Below are 20,086 nucleotides of genomic sequence, written 5' to 3'. Positions count from 1 at the left end.
ACACCGTATCTGGGATTAGTAATATAACATGGTGTCTTGCCTCTTGTTCATACCTGTCGGGAATCTAGTGCCCAATTTAAGGATCCAATAGACCTCTCGGTCCAAAAGCTTCCTCCTATGATCCCCTCCCCGTATCGGGACTGAGACCTTCTCAATGCCTTGGACATATAGGCTCTGGAAAGAGCCTGCATGATATTCTGCACAATGTCTACTAACCATAGATATGTGACGGGAGTTAAAGTGTGGGATGTCCGACAGATGCCTCCGAACTCTCACTTTGAGGGCACCCGTCGTACACTCCACATACTGGATGTTGCACTCCCGGCACGTGATACAATACACTACAAAGGTAGTGTTACAATTGATGTATCTTTCCATTTGAAATATTTCTCTGTTGCTTGTGGACTTAAATTCTTTACTGTTAAGCATGACACAGCAACATATGCATTTGTTATGGCCACACTTGTACGACCCTTTGTGTTGCAACCAACTGGGTGTAGTGACACCAGTGTGTTGAAACATACTTGGGGAAACCCTACTTGCAAAAGTTCTGGCTTTCCTAGAGACCACTCTAAAGCCATTCGAAAAAATCCCAGAATATGCTGGGTCCCCCAAAATCATGGGACTGTACTTATTGACAATTCTACGAATGGCAGTAAAATCGTCACTAAATTGTGTGACAAAGGTCACAGGATTCCGATTCTGATGCTCATCATTCAGGCTAAGATAGGAGTGTCTCCCCCTCAGTAGCGCTGATCGATCGCGATCACAGGCGATCCGAACAGCACGACTGATGGAGCCCTCTGTGTATCCTCTTTGTTTCAGACGTACCCCTATAGCTTCCGATTCAAGGGTGAAATCCTCCTCTCTAGAACAATTGCATCTGGCGCGGATCATCTTCCCCACTGGGAGTTTCCTGGTGACGTGGGGGGATGACACGAGTCAGCTCGCAAGATGGAATTAACGGAGTTGTCCTTCCTGTATGTGGACGTGAAAATTTTGCCCTCTTGTGCATCACCAGTGAGATGCAAATCCAGGAAGGACTCTGCACATGGTAACCGTAAATTTCAAATTGAAAGGATTGTTGTTTAAATAGTCAGAAAAAGGTTGTATGGCCGCCACATCGGAATCCCATATGAATATGAGGTCCTCGATGCAACGACCATACCACTGGATGAAGGTGAAGAATGGATTGATGGGGGCGAATAATGTCTCCCTCTCCCACCAACACATGTATATGTTGGCGGGAGAGGGGGAGAACTTCGCCCCCATCGAAGCACCCGTGATCTGAAGATAAAATTGCTGATCAAATTGAAAAAAATTGTGGGTCAACAGAAAGTCCACTACCTGGATGATATAATCACACAAGTCGCTCGGATACTGGGAATATGTATTCAAGAACCAGACTAGAGCCATCTTCGCCAGATAGTGCGGTATGACCGAATATAATGATGTCACATCGGCCGTAATCCAGACATAATTTGATTGCCATTTCCTTTGTTCGCACATCTGGAGAACATGGCTCGAGTCTTTAATGTACCCAGGGATGTGATGAATTAATGGTTGTAATAAATTATCAATCCAGGAGCAAAGTCTCTCATTCAAGAAGGAAATGCCTGCAACGATGGGGCACATAGGGGGAGGGAACACATTCTTGTGGATTTTGGGGAGAGAGTGGAACACCGCAATGACAGGATGTTTAATTTTAATATATTCAGCTTGTTTCTTGCTGATGTGTCCACTCTGTACCCCAAAATCCACAAGACTGTGGAGGCGGGATTTGAAGGAGGCGGTGGGATTACTCGGCAGCGGCCTGTAAGTGCTAGTATCCAACAGCATATCAAGATTGAGCTGTTGATACAAGCCGCTGTCGAGAATCACAACCGCTCCTCCCTTGTCTGATTGTCGGACCACTATGTCCTCCCATTCACTCAAATGATCTAGAGCTTGTTTTTCAAGAACAGACAAGTTACCCTGCTTCGCTCGCCTATTTTTGGAGAGAGACAATAACTCCCGTTCAACCACTTCTTGAAAGTGGTCAAGAACGGGTGTTCTTGACATGACCGGATAAAAATCCGGGTTGGATATATGGAATTCAGGTGCTGGCAAAATATCAACGCCGCTGTACGAATCTTGTAATTCAGACAATAAACAAAGATCCTTAAATGTAAGGCTAGCACAACCGGACGGCCCACCCATATCAGTAGTATGTAATAGAGTAGAAACATTAGGAGCTGTTGTTAATATACGGTCATCATTAATAGACTCTACAAAATCGGCAGATACATTAGGTATATTGGCCACGTTAGACATATTAAAAAAGTGTTTTTTGATGGTAATGTCTCTCATGAACTTGTTAATATCCAACAGGGTTTTGAATAAGTTAAATCTGCACGATGGGGCAAAAGTAAGTCCCTTAGACAACACCAAAAGTTCGTGGGGAGATAGAGTCTTAGCAGATAAGTTGAAAACTCGTATGGTGCTCACCTCTTCCTGTAGGAGTGTGGACTCCGTCTTGGGTGCGCGGTGTTTCCTCCCCGCTCATCGTTTTTTGATGACGACGGGCGGTTGCCTGGGCCCCTTGATGACGTAAGTAGAGGGGAGGAGGAAGCGGTCGGAGCCCCGGATCCTAAGGCATCCGACTGATCTCTCGCATCTGTGGAGTCACCATCCGTACAGGTAAAGCTGACTTTAGAATCCCTGCCGGCAGAATTCTCACAATTTTTATTTTTAGGGTGAATCCTCCTTCCCCGTCCTTTTTTCAGAATCGATTTCGGTGTGGCTCTGTTGTCACTCTGTGGCCATTGGTAAACATTTTTCTCTCTATAGTCTTGTAGATCACGCATAAATTTGGATTGTTTGACCTCTGTAATTATGGTCTCCATTTTAGCAATGTTATCCTTGATCTTTTCATCCATGTCACGAAATGTTGGGTGACCCTCATATAGTTGAAGGGTCGTTTGCAATTGGGTAATGTTATCCCCTGCTCCTATAAGGGCTTGCTCCTCGTAGGAGATGATTAACTTCATGAATTTCAGCGAGGAGTCTGTGAGCAATAGTTCCCAGTCTATTTTGAACTGGTCCCCAAAAATGGTGGTGGGGAATTTCCGTATGCGCAGTCCTCTTGGTATCATGTTGTTCTCCAGATATTTCTTGAGTGTGGAGATATCCCACCATATACGGACCTCATTAGTGAGAGCTTTCTCCAACTGTTGCATGAGAATCTTAAGATCCAACGTATTGGTGGTGTCCGTATCTTGTGTGTTAAACATAGAAGACATCCTTTCTAGACGTGCTTGACGATCATCATCAACGGGTTTCAGGCAGGCACTTGTCGCCATTTTAGCTCCTGAACTTATGTCCCTGATGTTGGAGTGGGAGACTCGGACAGTCCAATCAATAGAACACACACTCCACTAGTGTCCAGCTCACCGCTCCCGTCTCAGTGCACAGAAACGTGTGGACCACACGCACAGATGCAAACTTAAATGAAAGGAAAAGTCCAGCACTGCAAGTCCAACGCAAGGAAGCTATTTATTGCATAAGAACACACGGACACCAAACGTGGATCACAAGTGACGCGTTTCGGCGAGCTCTCTCGCCTTAGTCGTACAAAGAAAGATTAAGATCCTTCTGGTCTATATAGGGGACAGTGGCCCCACCAGGTGAAAACACCTGAGTGGTGTGGGTGGGGCCACTCCCCTCCCACACAGACACAGACTAAATGTACAATACACATTGAAAAAAATCGCACCAATATACTATATACAACAATAAATGTGATGAATATACAAAAAAAAAAATTATTGCAGATGCGCGATATTTGCTGTGAAATGTACATAATAGTAAGTACACAGTTCAATGAAAAACATGTAAGGTTATAAACATATTAATCAAAACCCCCACCATAAAAAAAATAAATCACCTGGTGGGGGGTGGGGCCACTGTCCCCTATATAGACCAGAAGGATCTTAATCTTTCTTTGTACGACTAAGGCGAGAGAGCTCGCCAAAACGCGTGATCCACGTTTGGTGTCCGTGTGGTCTTATGCAATAAATAGCTTCCTTGCGTTGGACTTGCAGTGCTGAACTTTTCCTTTCACAACTCCAGTGTCTGCCAGATCTTTCTGGAGGGATTGTGCAGTCACACATGGGTTTTGAATTGTTTTTCTCACATTCCTGCGAGCTGTTCTGTCTGATATTTTTCTTGGTCTTCCAGATCTTGATTTAACTTCCACTGTTCCTGATGACTGCCATTTCTTAATTACATTCCGAACAGAGGATATTATCATCTGAAAATGTTTTGCTATCTTCTTTTAGCCTTCTCCAGCTTTGTGAGCGTCAACTATTTTCAGTTTCAGATTTCTAGACAACTGCTTAGAAGAACCCATGGTGCTAATTGTTGGGGCAAGGTCAGATGAGTCTGGGCATTTAAAACCTTTGAGATTGACATCACCTGGTCTTCCCAGATGATGATTGAGAACAATCCATGACACTTGCAGGTCTCAGCTTTTCAAAGTTGGCAGTGCATGCTATAAATTCTGTAGGGTGCCCAAACTTTTGCAGATGCCATTTTTGTTTTCTGTTATTTTGAAAGTGTAAATGATGGAAATGAAATCTAACATTTGTTGACATATTATAAGAATGTCTAATCTGTAATTTGATGCCTTTTGGAGATTTTTCCATCTTTCCTTGGCTTCTTTATGCACATTAAGGCTAGGTTCAGACTACTGAATTTCCGCCTGCAATTCCTCTCTGAAATTGCAGGCGGAAATTCTGCTTGCTAAAATGTATAGTGTAGTGAATGGGTTTCCGTTCACAAATTCACACTTCGGAATTTGTGAAGCAGAATTTGTGAACGGAAAATCTGCATGGAAATTTCCGCCTGAAGAAAGGGGTTGCTCGTTCTTCAGGCGGAAATCCGCACGGAATACATTGCAGTCTATGGGAGACTGCAGTGTCCGCACGGTCCTAGCGCCGACTGATTCAGTCAGCGCCGGTCGCACTCGGAGTCTCCGGGCGGAAATTATCTGCCCGGAAATTCCGTAGTCTGAACCTAGCCTTATACAAATTTTTACCTGGGGTGTCCAGACTTTTGATCCCCACTGTATATATATATATATATTCACATATATATATTACTGCCCTCATCAGTGCTAAATAAACTCCTCAAACTGAACTGTTTTTAAGAAATAGTTTTTTCATGTTTCCTTACATCCGAGTATTTCTGAAATGACCTATGTTTTGTGTATTTTAGGCACAATCCAATGAAAGCCATCCAGACAATAGACCTTCATCTGCTATTAACCTTGTTCTAAGATTAAGGTAAGATCTTCTGTTTCCTCCAGATGGTAAAGATTCTGAAGATTGTTCACATAGAATGTTCCAGGACACCCATCATTTTTCCTTTTTCTCTCGTCCGATAAGATCTATTTCTGTGTACGAGCATCTGTCAATTTTGCATAGTATATTTATGATGACAATATATGTAAGAGGGAAATTGAAGGAAAGATAGGGTTTTACTGTGCTGGGGCTATGCTGGCATTAACATATTGTTGGCTTTAAAAGATACTGTAGATTGTGTAAAAGATTAGCTTTGCAGAACCAGTCAAAGAGCAGCAACTGAGCAGTCAGAGAAAGGGACAAATTAGTAACGTTTAACCCCTTAAGGACCAAAACAATTATGCCTGTATGCCTCTTAACCCCTTAAGGACTCAGCCCATTTGGGCCTTAACCCACTAAGGACGCGGGGTTTTTCCGTTTTTGCATTTCCGTTTTTTCCTCCTTACCTTTAAAAAATCATAACTCTATCAATTTTTCACCTAAAAATCCATATGATGGCTTATTTTTTGCGCCACCAATTCTACTTTGTAATGACATTAGTCATTTTACCCAAAAATCTACAGCGAAATGGAAAAAAAAATCATTGTGAGACAAAATAGAAAAAAAAAAAACACCATTTTGTAACTTTTGGGGGCCTCCATTTCTACACAGTACATTTTTCGGTAAAAATTACACCTTATCTTTATTCTGTAGGTCCATATGGTTAAAATGATATTTTTATATAGGTTTGATTTTGTCGTACTTCTGGAAAAAAGCAAAACTACATGCAGGAAAATGTATACGTTTAAAATTGTCATCTTCTGACCCCTATAACTTTTTTATTTTTCTTCATATGGGGCGGTATGAGGGCTATTTTTTGGCGCAGTGATCTGAAGTTTTTAGCGGTACCATTTTTGCATTGATAGGACTTATTGATCGCTTTTTATTCATTTTTTCATGATCTAAAAAGTGACCAAAAATGCACTATTTTGGACTTTGGAATTTTTTTGCGCATACGCCATTGACCGTTTGGTTTAATTAACAATATATTTTTATAATTCGGACATTTCCACACGCGGCGATACGACATATGTTTATTTTTATTTACATTGTTTTTGTTTGTTTTTTATGGGAAAAGGGGGGTGATTCAAACTTTTATTAGGGGAGGGGTTAAATGATCTTTATTCACTTTTTTCCACTTTTTTTTGCATAGGGACCTATAACACTGCACACACTGATCTTTTACATTGATCAGTGGTTTCTCATAAGAAACCAGTTATAGATGATTCTAACGCTTGACTGCTCATGCCTGGATCTCAGGCATTGAGCAGTCATTCGGCAATCAGACAGCGAGGAGGCAGGTAGGGATCCTCCAGCTGTCATGTTAGCTGTTTGGGATGCTGCGATTTTGCCGCGGCAATCCCGAACAGCTCCCTGAGCTAACCGGCATGGTTTCACTTTCATTTTAGACGCGGGGTTCAACTTTGAACGCCACGTCTAAAGGGTTAATAGCGTGCAGCACCGCGATCAATGCCCCGGCTGTTGTTAGAGGCCAGGCCCGACAAGCTATGACGCAGGGCCACACTGTGGCCCCGCATTATAGTTCGGGAGCCGACTCAGGATGTACAGGTACGCCCTGGGTCCTTAACAGGTTAACAATTTTATTTTTACGTTTTCATTTTTTCCTCCTTATCTTCTAAAAATCCTAACTCTTTTATATTTTCATCCACATACTACTGTGGGGGCTTGTTTTTTGCGTGACCTTTGTCCATTGTAATGACATCACATTCACTTTACCATAAAATGTATGGCGAAACCAAAAAAATACTATTTGTGTGGGGTAATTGATCATAAAACCGCACTTTTGCTAATTTTGGAAGGTTTCATTTTCATGCTGTACACTTTACGGTAAAATAGACCTGTTTTCTATTTTCTGTGGGTTAATACGATTAAAATGATAACCATGATTACATACTTTTCTATTATTATACTGCTTAAAAAAACTTTTTTACCAAACTTTTTAACCAAATTAATTTTGGTGGCTATTTTGTTGACCTATAACTTTTTCATTTTTCCTTATAAGCGGCAGTATGAGAGCTCATTTTTTGCGCCATAATCTGTAATTTTTTAATACCACATTTGCTTATATAAAACTTTTAATACATATTTTATCAATTTTATTTGGAATTAAATGTTATAACGTTTAGACTTTTTTTTTAATGTTCACGCCGTTCGCCATACGGGATCATTAACATTATATTTTAATAGTTCGGATATTTACGCATGCGGCTATACCAAATATGTTTCTTAAAAAAACATTTTTACACTTTTTGGGGGTAAAATGGGGAAAAACTGAAAATTTTCAACCTTTGTCTGCCTTTCTGGATGATTGGATCGCTGCGACAGGCGATCCGATCATCCACTTTTGTGACATCACTGCCGCAGATGCTGTGATCTGTATTCACGCCATCTGAGGGATAAATGGCGGACATCCACGTGATTGCGGATGTCGGCCATTACCTGCGGGTCCCTGGCTGCTATCGGATCCCTGGCAGCCGGGACTTGCCGCGCATGACCCGAGCATCGCTCCGATGCTCGCGGTTATGTATAGGACATAAATGTACGTCCTGGTGCATTAAGTACCACCTCACCAGGACGTACATTTTTGTCCTGCGTCGTTAAGGGGTTAAAGACCAAGCCTGTTTTTTTCAAATCAGGGATGTAACGTTTTGCCAATCACAATAATTCTGATATTGTTTTTTTTTGTTACAAGTCATACTTCATGTACATAGTAAAAGTAGGCCGATATCACGTGTAGTTTTTTTTACAATGCAAAAAATCATGAAATAAAAAAAATAAAAAATGGGGTACTCTGGGGGAAATTTAAACATATTTGTAAATTATTTTGAGTTAAAAATCTTAATTCTTTCAGTACTTATTAGCTGCTGAATACTACAGAGGAAATTATTTTCATTTTGGAACAAAGAGCTCTCTGCTGACATCATGACCACAGTGCTCTCTGCTGACATCTCTGTCCATTTTAAAAACTGTCCAGAGTAGGAGAAAATCCCCATAGCAAACATATGCTGCTCTGGTCAGTTCCTAAAATTGACAGAGATGTCAACAGAGAGCACTGTGGTCATGATGTCAGCAGAGAGCTCTTTGTTCCAAAATGAAAATAATTTCCTCTGTAGTATTCAGCAGCTAATAAGTACTGGAAGGATTAAGATTTTTTAATAGAACTAATTTACAAATCTGTTTAACTTTCTGGCACCAGTTGATTTAAAAAAAAAGTTTTCCACTGGAGTACCCCTTTAACACTTATAGGTTGCATATATTTATACTAACTGTGCAAATAGTTCATGAAACTTCGACTTTTAAATGCCTACTCAATTTTGAAAGCATTTTTTTAATTAACTTTTTAAAAGAATTAGAAGCCTAACAATTTTACTTGAAATTTTCAAAATTTTGGAAATTTGAAAAGTACATCTTCTTTTTATGTGCTATGCAAGGTTTGCAGAAGCTTGGAGGTGGTAGAACCTAGAACCCCTCCCCCATCCTCCCCAAAATGACCCCATTTAAACTAGACCCCCAAGGTATTCACTAGGGGATATAGTGAGTATAGTGAGTATTTTAACAAAATTTGAAATTTACTTTTTTTTCACAAATGCATAATTTTTGTACATCGCTTCTGATATTGAAAGAAATGCACCCCATATTTTATTGAGCTGTTCAGCCCGTGTTCGGAAATACCCCCGTTAAGGCCATATTTGGTTCCCTTGGCTGCGTGGCTATCGGCATAATTTTAGGCCAAAAGGTTTATAGGCCGCACTTCATACCTGCAAAGGGTTTTAGCTGCCAGAACCATACAGAACCCCCACAGGTGACCCCATTTTGGAAATTACACCCCGAAAGCATTCATCTTGACCAAAAGGGAGTACTTTTGAGTCCTGTTTGTGTGGCAGGAATGGTTACAAAGTCAGCAGAAAAAAACTTGCATTATTTGTGGGACATATTTTGTGTACATTGTGTCTGAAAAGGAGGAAATGCACCCCATATTTTATTGAGCTGCTCTTCCTGTATTCGGAAAGACCCCCTACTTAGGCCATATTTGGTTCCTTGGCCACATGCCAGGACCCAGAAGTAGAGGAGCTCCATTTGGCTTTCAGGGCATCATTTTAGGCCAAAAGGATTATAGGCTGCACTTCATGCCTGCAAAGGCATTTAGCTGTCAGAAACATGCAGAACCCCTACAAGTGACCCCATTTTGAAAACTACACCCCCTAAAGTATTCACCTAGACCAAAAATGAGTATTTTAAGTCCTTTTTGTGTGGCTGGAATGGTTACAAAATCAGTGGAAAAAATTGAAATTTGCTTTTTTTTTTCTTCACAAATGCATCATTTTTGGTACTTATTTTTTGTACACGGTGTCTGAAAAGGAGGAAATGCACCCCATATTTTATTAAGCTGTTCATTCCATGTTCAGCAATACCCCGGCTTAGGCCGTATTTGGTTGCTTTGCTACATGCTGGGACCCAGAATGAAAGGAACCCCATTTGGATTTCTGGACATCATTATAAAATTTATAGGTCCCACTCCATGTCTGCAAAGGATTGAAGCTGGCAAAACCATACCGCACCCCCACAAGTGATCCCGTTTTAAATACTTCACCCCCTAAAGTATTCACTTGGATTAGTAGTGCATTCCTTGAAGCCATTTTGTGTTAAGTGTATTAACATAAGTGAAAAGATAAAAAAAATTCAAATTAGCTTTTTTTCCCATATGCATCATTTGCGGGATACATTTTTTAAAAATATCTTCTGAAATGAATGAAATGCACCCCAAATTTTACTATGCTGCATTTCCCATGTTAGGCAGTACCCCCACTTAGGCCATATTTGGTTGCATGGCCGTATGGTGGGATCAAAAAGGAGAAGAGCCCCATTTGGCTTTCAGGATATCATTATACAAATTAAAGGTCGCACTTCATCTTGCAAAGTATTCTAGCTGTCAGAACAATATCGCACCCCAGAAGGGACCCCATTTTTGAAACTGCACACCCTAAAGTATTCACCTAGGGCAAAAGTGAGTATGTTGAGCCCTCATTGTGTGGCTGGAATTATTTCAAAGTCAGTGAAAAAAAAATAGAAATTGTCTTTTTTTCACAAATGCTTTATTTGTGGGACATCATTTTGGTACATCGCTTCAGAAATGGAGGAAATGCACCCCATATGTTATCACGCTGTTTGTCCCAGGCTGAGCAGTACACCCACTTAGGCCATATTTGGTTGCATGACCGCCTGGTAGGACTAAGAAGGAGAGGAGCACCCTTTGGCTTTCAGGGCATCATTATATGAATTATAGACCACACTCCATGCCTGCAAAGAATTGGAGCTAGCAGAACAATACCGAACCCCTATAAGTGACCCCATGTGGACCGCAAGATTTTTGTCTCAGAAAGAAATATGTATTAGCTGGAGCAGGGACCGCTCTGATCGCTCCTTGGTCGGCTACCAGTGACGCACAGCTGTGTGACAGTTGAAGTTCCTGATGGATATATTCGTTTGACTCCGTTCGGGTCATTAAAGTAAATGGAGTCACGGGCTGATCCGGCCGGGGTACGGGAGCGCCCGGTTTGCCCCTCCCCCTGCCGGATCGGCACCCATATGTACAAAACGTGGTGTGAATGCAGCCTTAGTCTAATAGCCAAATGATGAGTTATCACCAGCACTTGTGCTGATGTGGACTCATTTGAAAACCTGAAGTGGCCCAGAATGAAATACCCCACTACCAAACCTGCTTTGATAAAAATCAAGGCCCAAGGACTATTGCTATCTCTGTCTCTCATTTGCCAATGTATTAAGTCTAGGGCTCATCTGTGAGTGGTGATAAAACAAGAAAGTGTGCTAAAAAGTCAGATGTCTTTTACTATTTACAGGTAGGACTGCATGTCGCATTATCAGTAGAGGTGCTTTTGTCTCCTTACCTTTAGTAGCATTGTTATACATGTACACATATATTATGTTTTGTCATGTATGGGAACTGCCTTGCATTATCAAGCTTTGGAGCTAGGGAACTTCTAGGACTCCAGCATATTTGGGATTTTGATCTCAACAGTTTCTTCCTAATAGATAATGTATGTGTTTTTTTCTGAGGACAAATCTGTTTACAACCATTATAGTCTCAGACTTGTTTAATATCATCTTTTGTTCATTTATAGTAGTGTCAGTCTAACCCTCTGAATCTGTCTTTGATGGATATAGAACTGTCTTTTTAAAGACAAGTTTGTTTATAACACACACAAAATTACAAAAGGAGACATGTCATTTGATCTATTTTTTTCTGTCAGTGTGCTCTAACAAGAGTGGATGTTTCTATGACCTTTTGTCATTTTTGGGGATGGCTTAGGCTGGGTTCACATCACGTTTTAGGCAATACGGGACCGCATGCAGACCATATGTAATGTATTTCAATAAGCCGACCGGAGTGAAACGCTGACTCCGGTCGGCTCATGTTTGCCCCGTATGCAGTTTTCCTACCGGACTTAAAAACGAGATGTGAACCCAGCCTTACACTTATCCCTTCTTTTTTTCATGTAATATGTTACATTATTAATACATATAGGATAGCCTTCACATGGGGTCTCCAACTGTGTTTTTTAAGTTGTTGAAAATCTACAGCTCACAGTATACTGGGTTTTGTAGATTTTTTAAATTTCAAAATTTTGGATTACAAAATCGTAAAGTACTGTTTTGCCCATTATTTTGTGAGGTCAACAGCTTTCCTTAAAGAGTACCTGTCACCAAACTAAACTTTTAATATATTGTTCCTCATGTAATGATAAGACACTTTGCTATTTACTTGCTGTTAATATTCTCAACCTTTATATATTTTAATGTGATTGAAAAAATGGCCACTAGGGGGCTCTGTTCTGTTCCCTGAGCAAGTCAAACAGTTAGTTCAGTCTCCTCCCGGCCTGGCAGGAGACCAAACTCAGGAAGTGTGTGCGGGGCATGGCGAGGCACAGCTCTCACAGGCTTCAGTGATGTTGTGCCTGCTTGAGAACGCCTGCCCACTTTCTCCTGCCGGGTGCTCACACAATGTGACCAAGGAGAAAGGTATGATACAGAGCTTTTTTAAGAAGGGTGTTAGGAGTAGTTAGGGAATATAATCTGAGTTAGGCTGGGTTCACACCACGTTTTTCAAATACGGTAACCGTATACGGTTTTCCGCAAAAAAACGTATACGACCGTATCCGAAACCGTATGCATAGAGAATGCATTGTAAACCGTATTCCAAATGTTGTGTACGGTTGCATCCGTTTTGCCTCGGATACGGTTTTGACGATTTTTCAACCGTAGGCAAAAATGCTGTCGACCACGTTTTTGCCTCCGGTTGGAAAACCGTATGCGAACCGTATGCGGTTCTTTTAACATTGTTGTCTATGAGAACCGTACACAGAATTTCAGAATACGGTTGCTCACGGTTTTTCTAATCCGTTTTTGGAGTTGACACATGCGCAGATTGGAATTTCAATAGAACAATAGTAACTTTATTAAATTGCTGGAAAACTAATTCCAACAAAATAGCAAAACCGTTGGCAAAAACTGATGCAAACGGATAGAACCGTACGGGGAAAAACCATATACGTTTTAATTTGGAGTCATACGGTTGTATAAGGTTGCATACGGTTTTTGCCATACTTTTTTTTAGCAGAAAACCGTATACGGTAACCGTATTTGAAAAACGTGGTGTGAACCCAGCCTTAGTTTAGAAAATATGGTTTGATGAGAGGTACTCTTTAACCAGTAGTCAAATAATAATTCTCATCTTTTGGAAGATCTTTGCTTTGATCTATATTTTTTCTAAACTTTAGTCCAAAATTCTTCTTGAACCATACAGTTATTTCTATCTTGTGTGCTAATGTTGTAGTGTATACTTATTTTTGCCATTCAGTGAGACAAAAAGTTTCTATTATCTGTAAAGTCAGTCAGAGAAGCCTTTCTCTGACAGGCTTCATATCAGCCTTTCTCTTCTCTCCTCAGCCAGCTTTTAAGAAGATTTATGACCAGGTGAAAGGTCAACTTTTATGTGGTCATAAATCAACTTAGAATTCCCTCAGGAGAGAAGAGAAAGGCTGATAAGTAGCCCATCATAGAATAGCTTCTGTGATGGACTTTACTGATAACAGGTCTCTTTTTTATTCTACTTTTTTTTATGCAAATATACTGATCTGAATACAACAATGCACTGTAAAACTATTGTCATCTTTGACGACAATGGAATTGTTTTGTCACTATTTGTTCTTGTCCTGTAAGCCACAGTAATAGAAATACACTTTTTTATTTTAAACCTTCCTGAATATCTTGGTGTGACGAGGATTAATAATCTCCGATGACTTATTGTCAAGATTAATTGCTGTCATACATGAAAGTGGCTGTAGGCTTGCTGAATACTTCATTATGTTTCCCTCTTCTTTGTGGGATCACAGTAAGAGATTTTTAATGAGTTTCTTTCACACTCCAGCAGTCTGTCTCTGGCAGGAATAAAGTATGGCTGTTTTACAAGATGCATGTTTAGAACATTTATCACCAGGAGATTTGATCAGTGATGGTGGAGAAATGACATACGCCTTTTAAAAGAACATTGTGACTGTCTTATAGGAGCTGAGTTTTAGAGCGATGTCCTCATCAATGCAACCACAAAGGCGGACTGCGGGGACATATTGGGATTGTTATGGAGTGTGGAGGGCACTTCATCTCAGTTCACTGGTTATAGGCAGTAGACTCCTGTGCATATTATCAGCTGTGACTTTTCAATGATCTTTAGAAGTGCAGCCAAAAGTAGGTTCCTGCTTAATGTGCTGTGGTAGCAGAATACGCAGCATATAAGAACCCTTAAAGGAACACTAAACCTAGAAAATATGCAGAAAAAGAAATAAAATATTTTAGCAGTATGGCATTGTTGCCTTACCCAATTCACTTGGAAGTGGAGCTTGGCTGCAGTATTAACCCATAACCAGGTGTGGTGCTGTTTCTGGAAAGAAGTAGCCATATTTTTCAAATGTTGTAAAGTTTCTTTATCTACGCCAAGGGAAAGTGTATCCATGTTATCAGGAATGAGGTAATGGATGTAATAATATAGTTGTTGCCCTGATCTAGCATCAGAGATCAAAGGAACGTCTTATGTCTAACATTTAGCCCCTTTAAATGCCACATTCAATGCTGTTTGGGGCATTGATATTGAAACACTGAGAGGTGAAAAACCTACTTTGAATCCTTTAGGAGGATGGAGGACTAGGCCATGGCAAATGGCCCATGGTATATTAATAGACTCCAGGGCTGTCTGAATATATTTTGTGTTGTTTAGTCATACAGTACCTAGGTATACCATAATAATGTCCTATGTTCAGTATGATACAGGACAGGTACAGTATAACACAGGACACCATGAGATTAAAAAATTATTTCAGACTATTGCTGAAGGGAATATAGTATTACATGACAACCTTTCAAATGGATTCTTTGAGTCCATCTAAGCAAGAGCCTAGGGGTCCTTTTACCGAGGCAGATAGCTTGCCCGATATCAGTGCTCATCAGTAGGGACCCTTTAGACTAGTGTTCTCCAAACTGTGGACCTCCAGATGTTGCAAAACTACAACTAACAGGGCTGTCTGGGCATGCTGGGAGTTGCAGTTATGTAACATCTGGAGGTCCACAGTTTTGAGACCACCACTTCAGACAGCCCAGTTATCGGTAGTAAACGACCACTCAAAAGATGGCTGGATAGTTTGTGGGGCTGTTGACTTCCATTATTGTCAGCAGAACTTTCCACATTTACACGGGAAGATGTACTATTACATACAATTATCTTTAGGCCTGCACGATCCCAATGATCAGTCAATCAACAAGCAAGGTCATTGTGCCTTTGGAAGAAAGCATCATGAAGTTGTGTGGAAAAGCCATACACGCTCCACTAGAAAGTCTGGGAAGAAAGGATATACAAAGAAGCTCTCACACCACTTTTTCCAAGTAAAAAATCACAACGGAGGAGCACTGTGGTAAAAAGGATTCTTGATCCAAATGGGTGCACAACTCCGGGACCAGATCAAGTCCTCCAAAAATATCCAAAAAATGTAGAAGCGGCACTCCAATGACTGGGGAAATCAAGTAGTGTTTATTCACACATCTGTAAAAGCAACGTTTCTGCTCCTCAAAAGAGAAATGCTTGAGAATGGTTCTAGTGAGGAGCCAAAACATGGCTTTTTACAAATGAGTGAATAAACGCTACTTGATTTCACCATTCATTGGAGTGCCGCTTCTAAATTTTTTGGACTTTTTCCAAGTATCTTTCCTTAATGGAAAACTGTCACAAGTTTCACCTGCACTAACCTGTAATACTGGCTGGTAGTGTGGGTGACACTTATTATAATGATGCCCAACATGATCTGAACCATCCTTGTGTTGCTGCGTTATTTTTCTTTTTCCGATTATGCTAATTTGAAGCATGGGGCACGGGTGGGGTTATGATCTCTGCTTAAGGCACAGTGACATTAGCGCTGTTCATTCAGTGTTCGGCCTGGCTCATCAATATTCATTTTATCCCTCCACCTCCCCGCTCTGTGTCAGTGCCTACTGCGCATGTGCCACTTCCTGGGTACATCTGGAAGAGGCTGCAATCTTGAGCCTGTGTAAGCAACACACATGGCAGTGGCAGTAAAGCTTTGCTGGGGCAACTTCCAGGTATACCCAGGAAGCTGCATGTGGGCACTAACACAAAGCAGGGAGGCGGAGAGATGAAATGAACATTGGTGAGCCGGGCTGAGCGCTAAATGAACAGCACTGATGTAACTGTGGCAGAGGAACACATCGTAACCGTGCTCAATCCCCTAACTGCTAATTGGCATAATTGAAAAAAATTGAAGAATGAAGTTACAGATCGGATCATGTTAGGCATCATTTTAATCAGTGTCACCCGCACTACTAGTCAGTAGGAGTCATGAAACTTGACTGGGAATGTATGCAAAGCCTTAGATCTGTTCAGAAGAAGAGAATACCCATCTATAGACAGTGTTTTGGGGGTTTTACCTTTCACCAGTACAGAGCAGGGTACTGGCTGGCTAGCCTGTTGTCATTGTGCCGTTGTGCCTTTTAATGTTGGTACAATAACCACCCCATGTACTAGGCTTTTGAGTGAATGAGTAGTTAGGGGAAATTCTTGCACCGAATCAACATATACCGTATTTGTACATCTTTGAATCTATTGGACTTATGATAATATTTCAACCATTTTCACAGACTAAAAACTTCCATGACATCCTTCGTAATTGTGCCTCGGTATCTAGCACCTTCCAGCAAGTCTAGTCTGTTTGCTGAATGTAAGAGCCAGACAAACATCCTTTTCCTCAACGCAATGTATTATGTATTCAGCGTTCTCCCTTAGAGATTGGCTTACGTGTCTGGACCTGAAAATCTATTAGACAAATTAGGGAATGATTGACAGACAAGGTGTTATGTTTAGCTGAGAATTCAAAGACCTTTAGCTTTATTGGAATTTTAATGTGTACCACAGCTCGGCGTTCACCTTTAGAAATCTAGAATCAAAAGTAAAGTTTTGTCCTTGCTCACATTTGACCAGAATATTGAAGAGAAAGCAAATTTGATACCTAGCATTATCCTTCTGATTTATCTTGTCACACCCGGGGCCCACTGTATGACGACGGAGGCTCTTTATATAACATATTTGAGGCATACACAATTTTCTACTTCAAAATTTCCCCCATCATAATTCTCAGTTGTCCCTGCACTAATGAGTAGACACTACTCTCTCTGATGTTTTCCATACACTGCACACACAGAAAAGTGGATCCGGCTTTCCTATATCTCTATAGCACTTCCTCAGAAGCAACAATAACATGAAAGACATTATAGAGCAGTCCCGAACAGTGTAAGGCTGCATTCACTTTCCACAATCCAGTCTGCATTCCACATTTTCAGTATGTTGTACATACCCTCCCATGGCCATTCTGAAAGTGCCTAATCCTCACTGACCACATCTTCCTGATCCCTGTGTCAACACAAGGAACTGTGTGACTATTATCTATCAATATAGAGGTATACAGGCCATTTTGCTGGTACAGTGATATACTGCAGATGTTCTGCATGCAAACCTTTCTTACCAATGACTTTCAATGGTGTTAGGAGGAGGAGGGGGGGGGGGGGGCGCTATTTAGTTTTTTGCCTCATGCAGCAGAAAATCTAGGCCCTGCAGAGGAGCACATGTAACAAACACAACTATCATTACCAGGCAGGGAGCTGCAGATGGCTGAATCATATAAATTCAGAAAATGCCTGGTGATTAAGGAATTAAATAAACAAATGAGTGTGGCTTGTAGTCACTTTGCAAATACATTCATTTTAATTACATTTCTGAAGTACGTAAAGCAATTAGCTTAGAAAAGGTGGCTGCGTACCAGTACATCGCGTAAATATCATTTTACAAACTGCGCTGTGAAAGAAGATACCAAACGTCTCTTATTAGGCTAAACTTGCTTTGTTTTTGTTTAAATCACTGAAATGAATGTTCAAAAAATGATAATAAGTTAAACTAATTGAAATGAACTTTGTTGTAACTTCATTGGCTAATTTACAGTAACATCTATGAAACATACAATAGAAGAGGTCCGGCACAATGGTAGCAGGTAAAATCCAGTGCTTTATTCAACATGCAGAATAGTATAAGGTACATGACTAAGGGCTCAACAGCCCGAAACGCGTAGGCTATTGTCTCCTGTACCTTATGCTATTCTGCATGTTGAATAAAGCACTGGATTTTACCTGCTACCATTGTGCCGGACCTCTTCTATTGTTTGTTTGCTGCACGTGGAGAGGAACGCCACCTCTCTGGTCGGAGCACTGGAGCAGCGGTAAGGGGGATCGAGCGGAGGACTTTACATATCTATGAAACATGTTCTTGTATGCACGCTTAATGTTATATGCTTATGTATCTATTATATTATTCTTTCTCTGTTCAGCACATGAAGACCATCAACAAGCTGACATCTTAGGCTAAGTTCACACGGCCGTTGTACTCCGAAACGTTCAGGGTGCGTTCAGCTCTTTTTTCTTTGAGTAGAACAGACCCAGAATAGGTCGGAGCACAACTGACACAGCCACGTCCTGACAGATCCCATTGGCTTGAATGAGATTCATTGGGTGTTCGTTATTTTACAGGCGTTAAGCAGAGAGGAAAAAATAGGACATTAGTATTTTTTCTCCACTTAACCTCTGTTCCTCCGTCGTAGAGCACGTCGGCAGTGTGAACGAGTCCTTATTCTTATATATTGAATAATAAAAGGGCATGAAGGTCTGTTCTGTGAATTCAAATTGTGTATTGTTTTGGAACGTGTGGATACATTCCAAGAGGCTTTCAAACAGGCTTTCTGGGGTAATTTGTGCCAAAAATTGGCATGCATGCTTTGCACCACATTTACTATGCATTTAAGACCTTTTTTTTTTAACACTGGTACAAACACTTTTAAATGCTTTGATACCAAACAAATCCAAGGGGAATCTTATTTATATCATCTTCCTGATCGCCAAGATTGCCATTGTTACTAGCTGGAAAACTCATTACATTCCCTCATGTTTAGTCAAATCCAAGTTAAATTTGATAATAGCTAATGACAAATTGTCTAGTATTCTTATAGATTTGCAAAAAATATTTCTTGCTTCTTGGCAGCCAATCTGTATCTGCATTGTTACAAAGGACATAACTTTGAGTGTAGCTGGCAGACACCTGTATTAAGTGGAACGCAGTCTGCTCCACTGATGGTATTGTTGCGTGGTAGATACATTACCAGCATCTAACATGATTGGTAATGGTTTAAAAGGGTATTCCAGGCAAAACCTTTTTTATATATATATCAGCTGGCTCCGGAAAGTTAAACAGATTTGTAAATTACTTCTATTAAAAAATCTTAATCCTTCCAATAGTTATTAGCTTCTGAAGTTTTCTGTCTAACTGCTCAATGATGATGTCACGTCCCGGGAGCTGTGCATGATGGGAGAATATCCCCATAGGAACTGCACAGCTCCCGGGACGTGAGTCATCAGAGAGCAGTTAGACAGAAAACAACAACTCAACTTCAGAAGCTAATAACTATTGGAACGATTGAAATTTTTTAATAGAAGTAATTTACAAATCTGTTTAACTTTCCGGAGCCAGTTGATATATAAAAAAAAGTTTTGGCCTGGAATACCCCTTTAACCCAACCATGTCATGACCGTGTCACCAAATCGAAGATCGGCACAGGTGTTTGGGGAGTGGTCAGTGAAATGTGGTAGGGTAATGGGAACTTTGGACTACAATGTTGATTGGTCTAAATGCACTGATACCCCCCTTCTGTCATGGGAGGACTAGCCCATTTTTTTTTAACCAAATTACCCAAGAAAATAAAGGATTACCTAAAAATTGTTAAAAGCATCAATAAATTAAATAAATACCCAAACAATCAGCTGCACAATGCTCTTGTCCACCCCTCTACCAAAGGACTGTGACAAAAAGATAGACATCAGTATAAAAGGAGGGAGAGCAGACAGGTCTTCACTGTTTAGTTTTGACTTGTCGACAGAGCCTCGACTTCAGCTGCTGCTCCTTATAAGGGTTTATTTTTCCGACCAAAAAAGACTGGCAAATCAGGAAATTACACTAATCTGCCCAGAAATACCAGCACACTTGTAAGAACAATCTGGAAAGGTGAAGA

General features: G+C 40.7%; 1 protein-coding gene across 9 annotated transcripts in view; it reads left to right on the top strand.

The window, feature by feature from the left end:
* Positions 1-20,086, top strand: part of STK39 (serine/threonine kinase 39) — a 452,628-nt gene that overhangs the window by 264,202 nt on the left and 168,340 nt on the right. For all 9 annotated transcript variants that reach the window (XM_056533261.1, XM_056533262.1, XM_056533265.1 and 6 more), the window contains exon 14: positions 5,257-5,324. In XM_056533261.1, the coding sequence (XP_056389236.1) occupies positions 5,257-5,324 (68 nt within the window). The remainder of the gene's footprint in view (positions 1-5,256; positions 5,325-20,086) is intronic.

This window comes from Hyla sarda, chromosome 8 (assembly GCF_029499605.1).
Source record: "Hyla sarda isolate aHylSar1 chromosome 8, aHylSar1.hap1, whole genome shotgun sequence".
Classification (NCBI taxonomy): Eukaryota; Metazoa; Chordata; class Amphibia; order Anura; family Hylidae; genus Hyla; species Hyla sarda.
The sequence above is the reverse complement of the archived record's forward strand: the minus strand, read 5'-3'. Positions and strand labels throughout refer to the sequence as shown.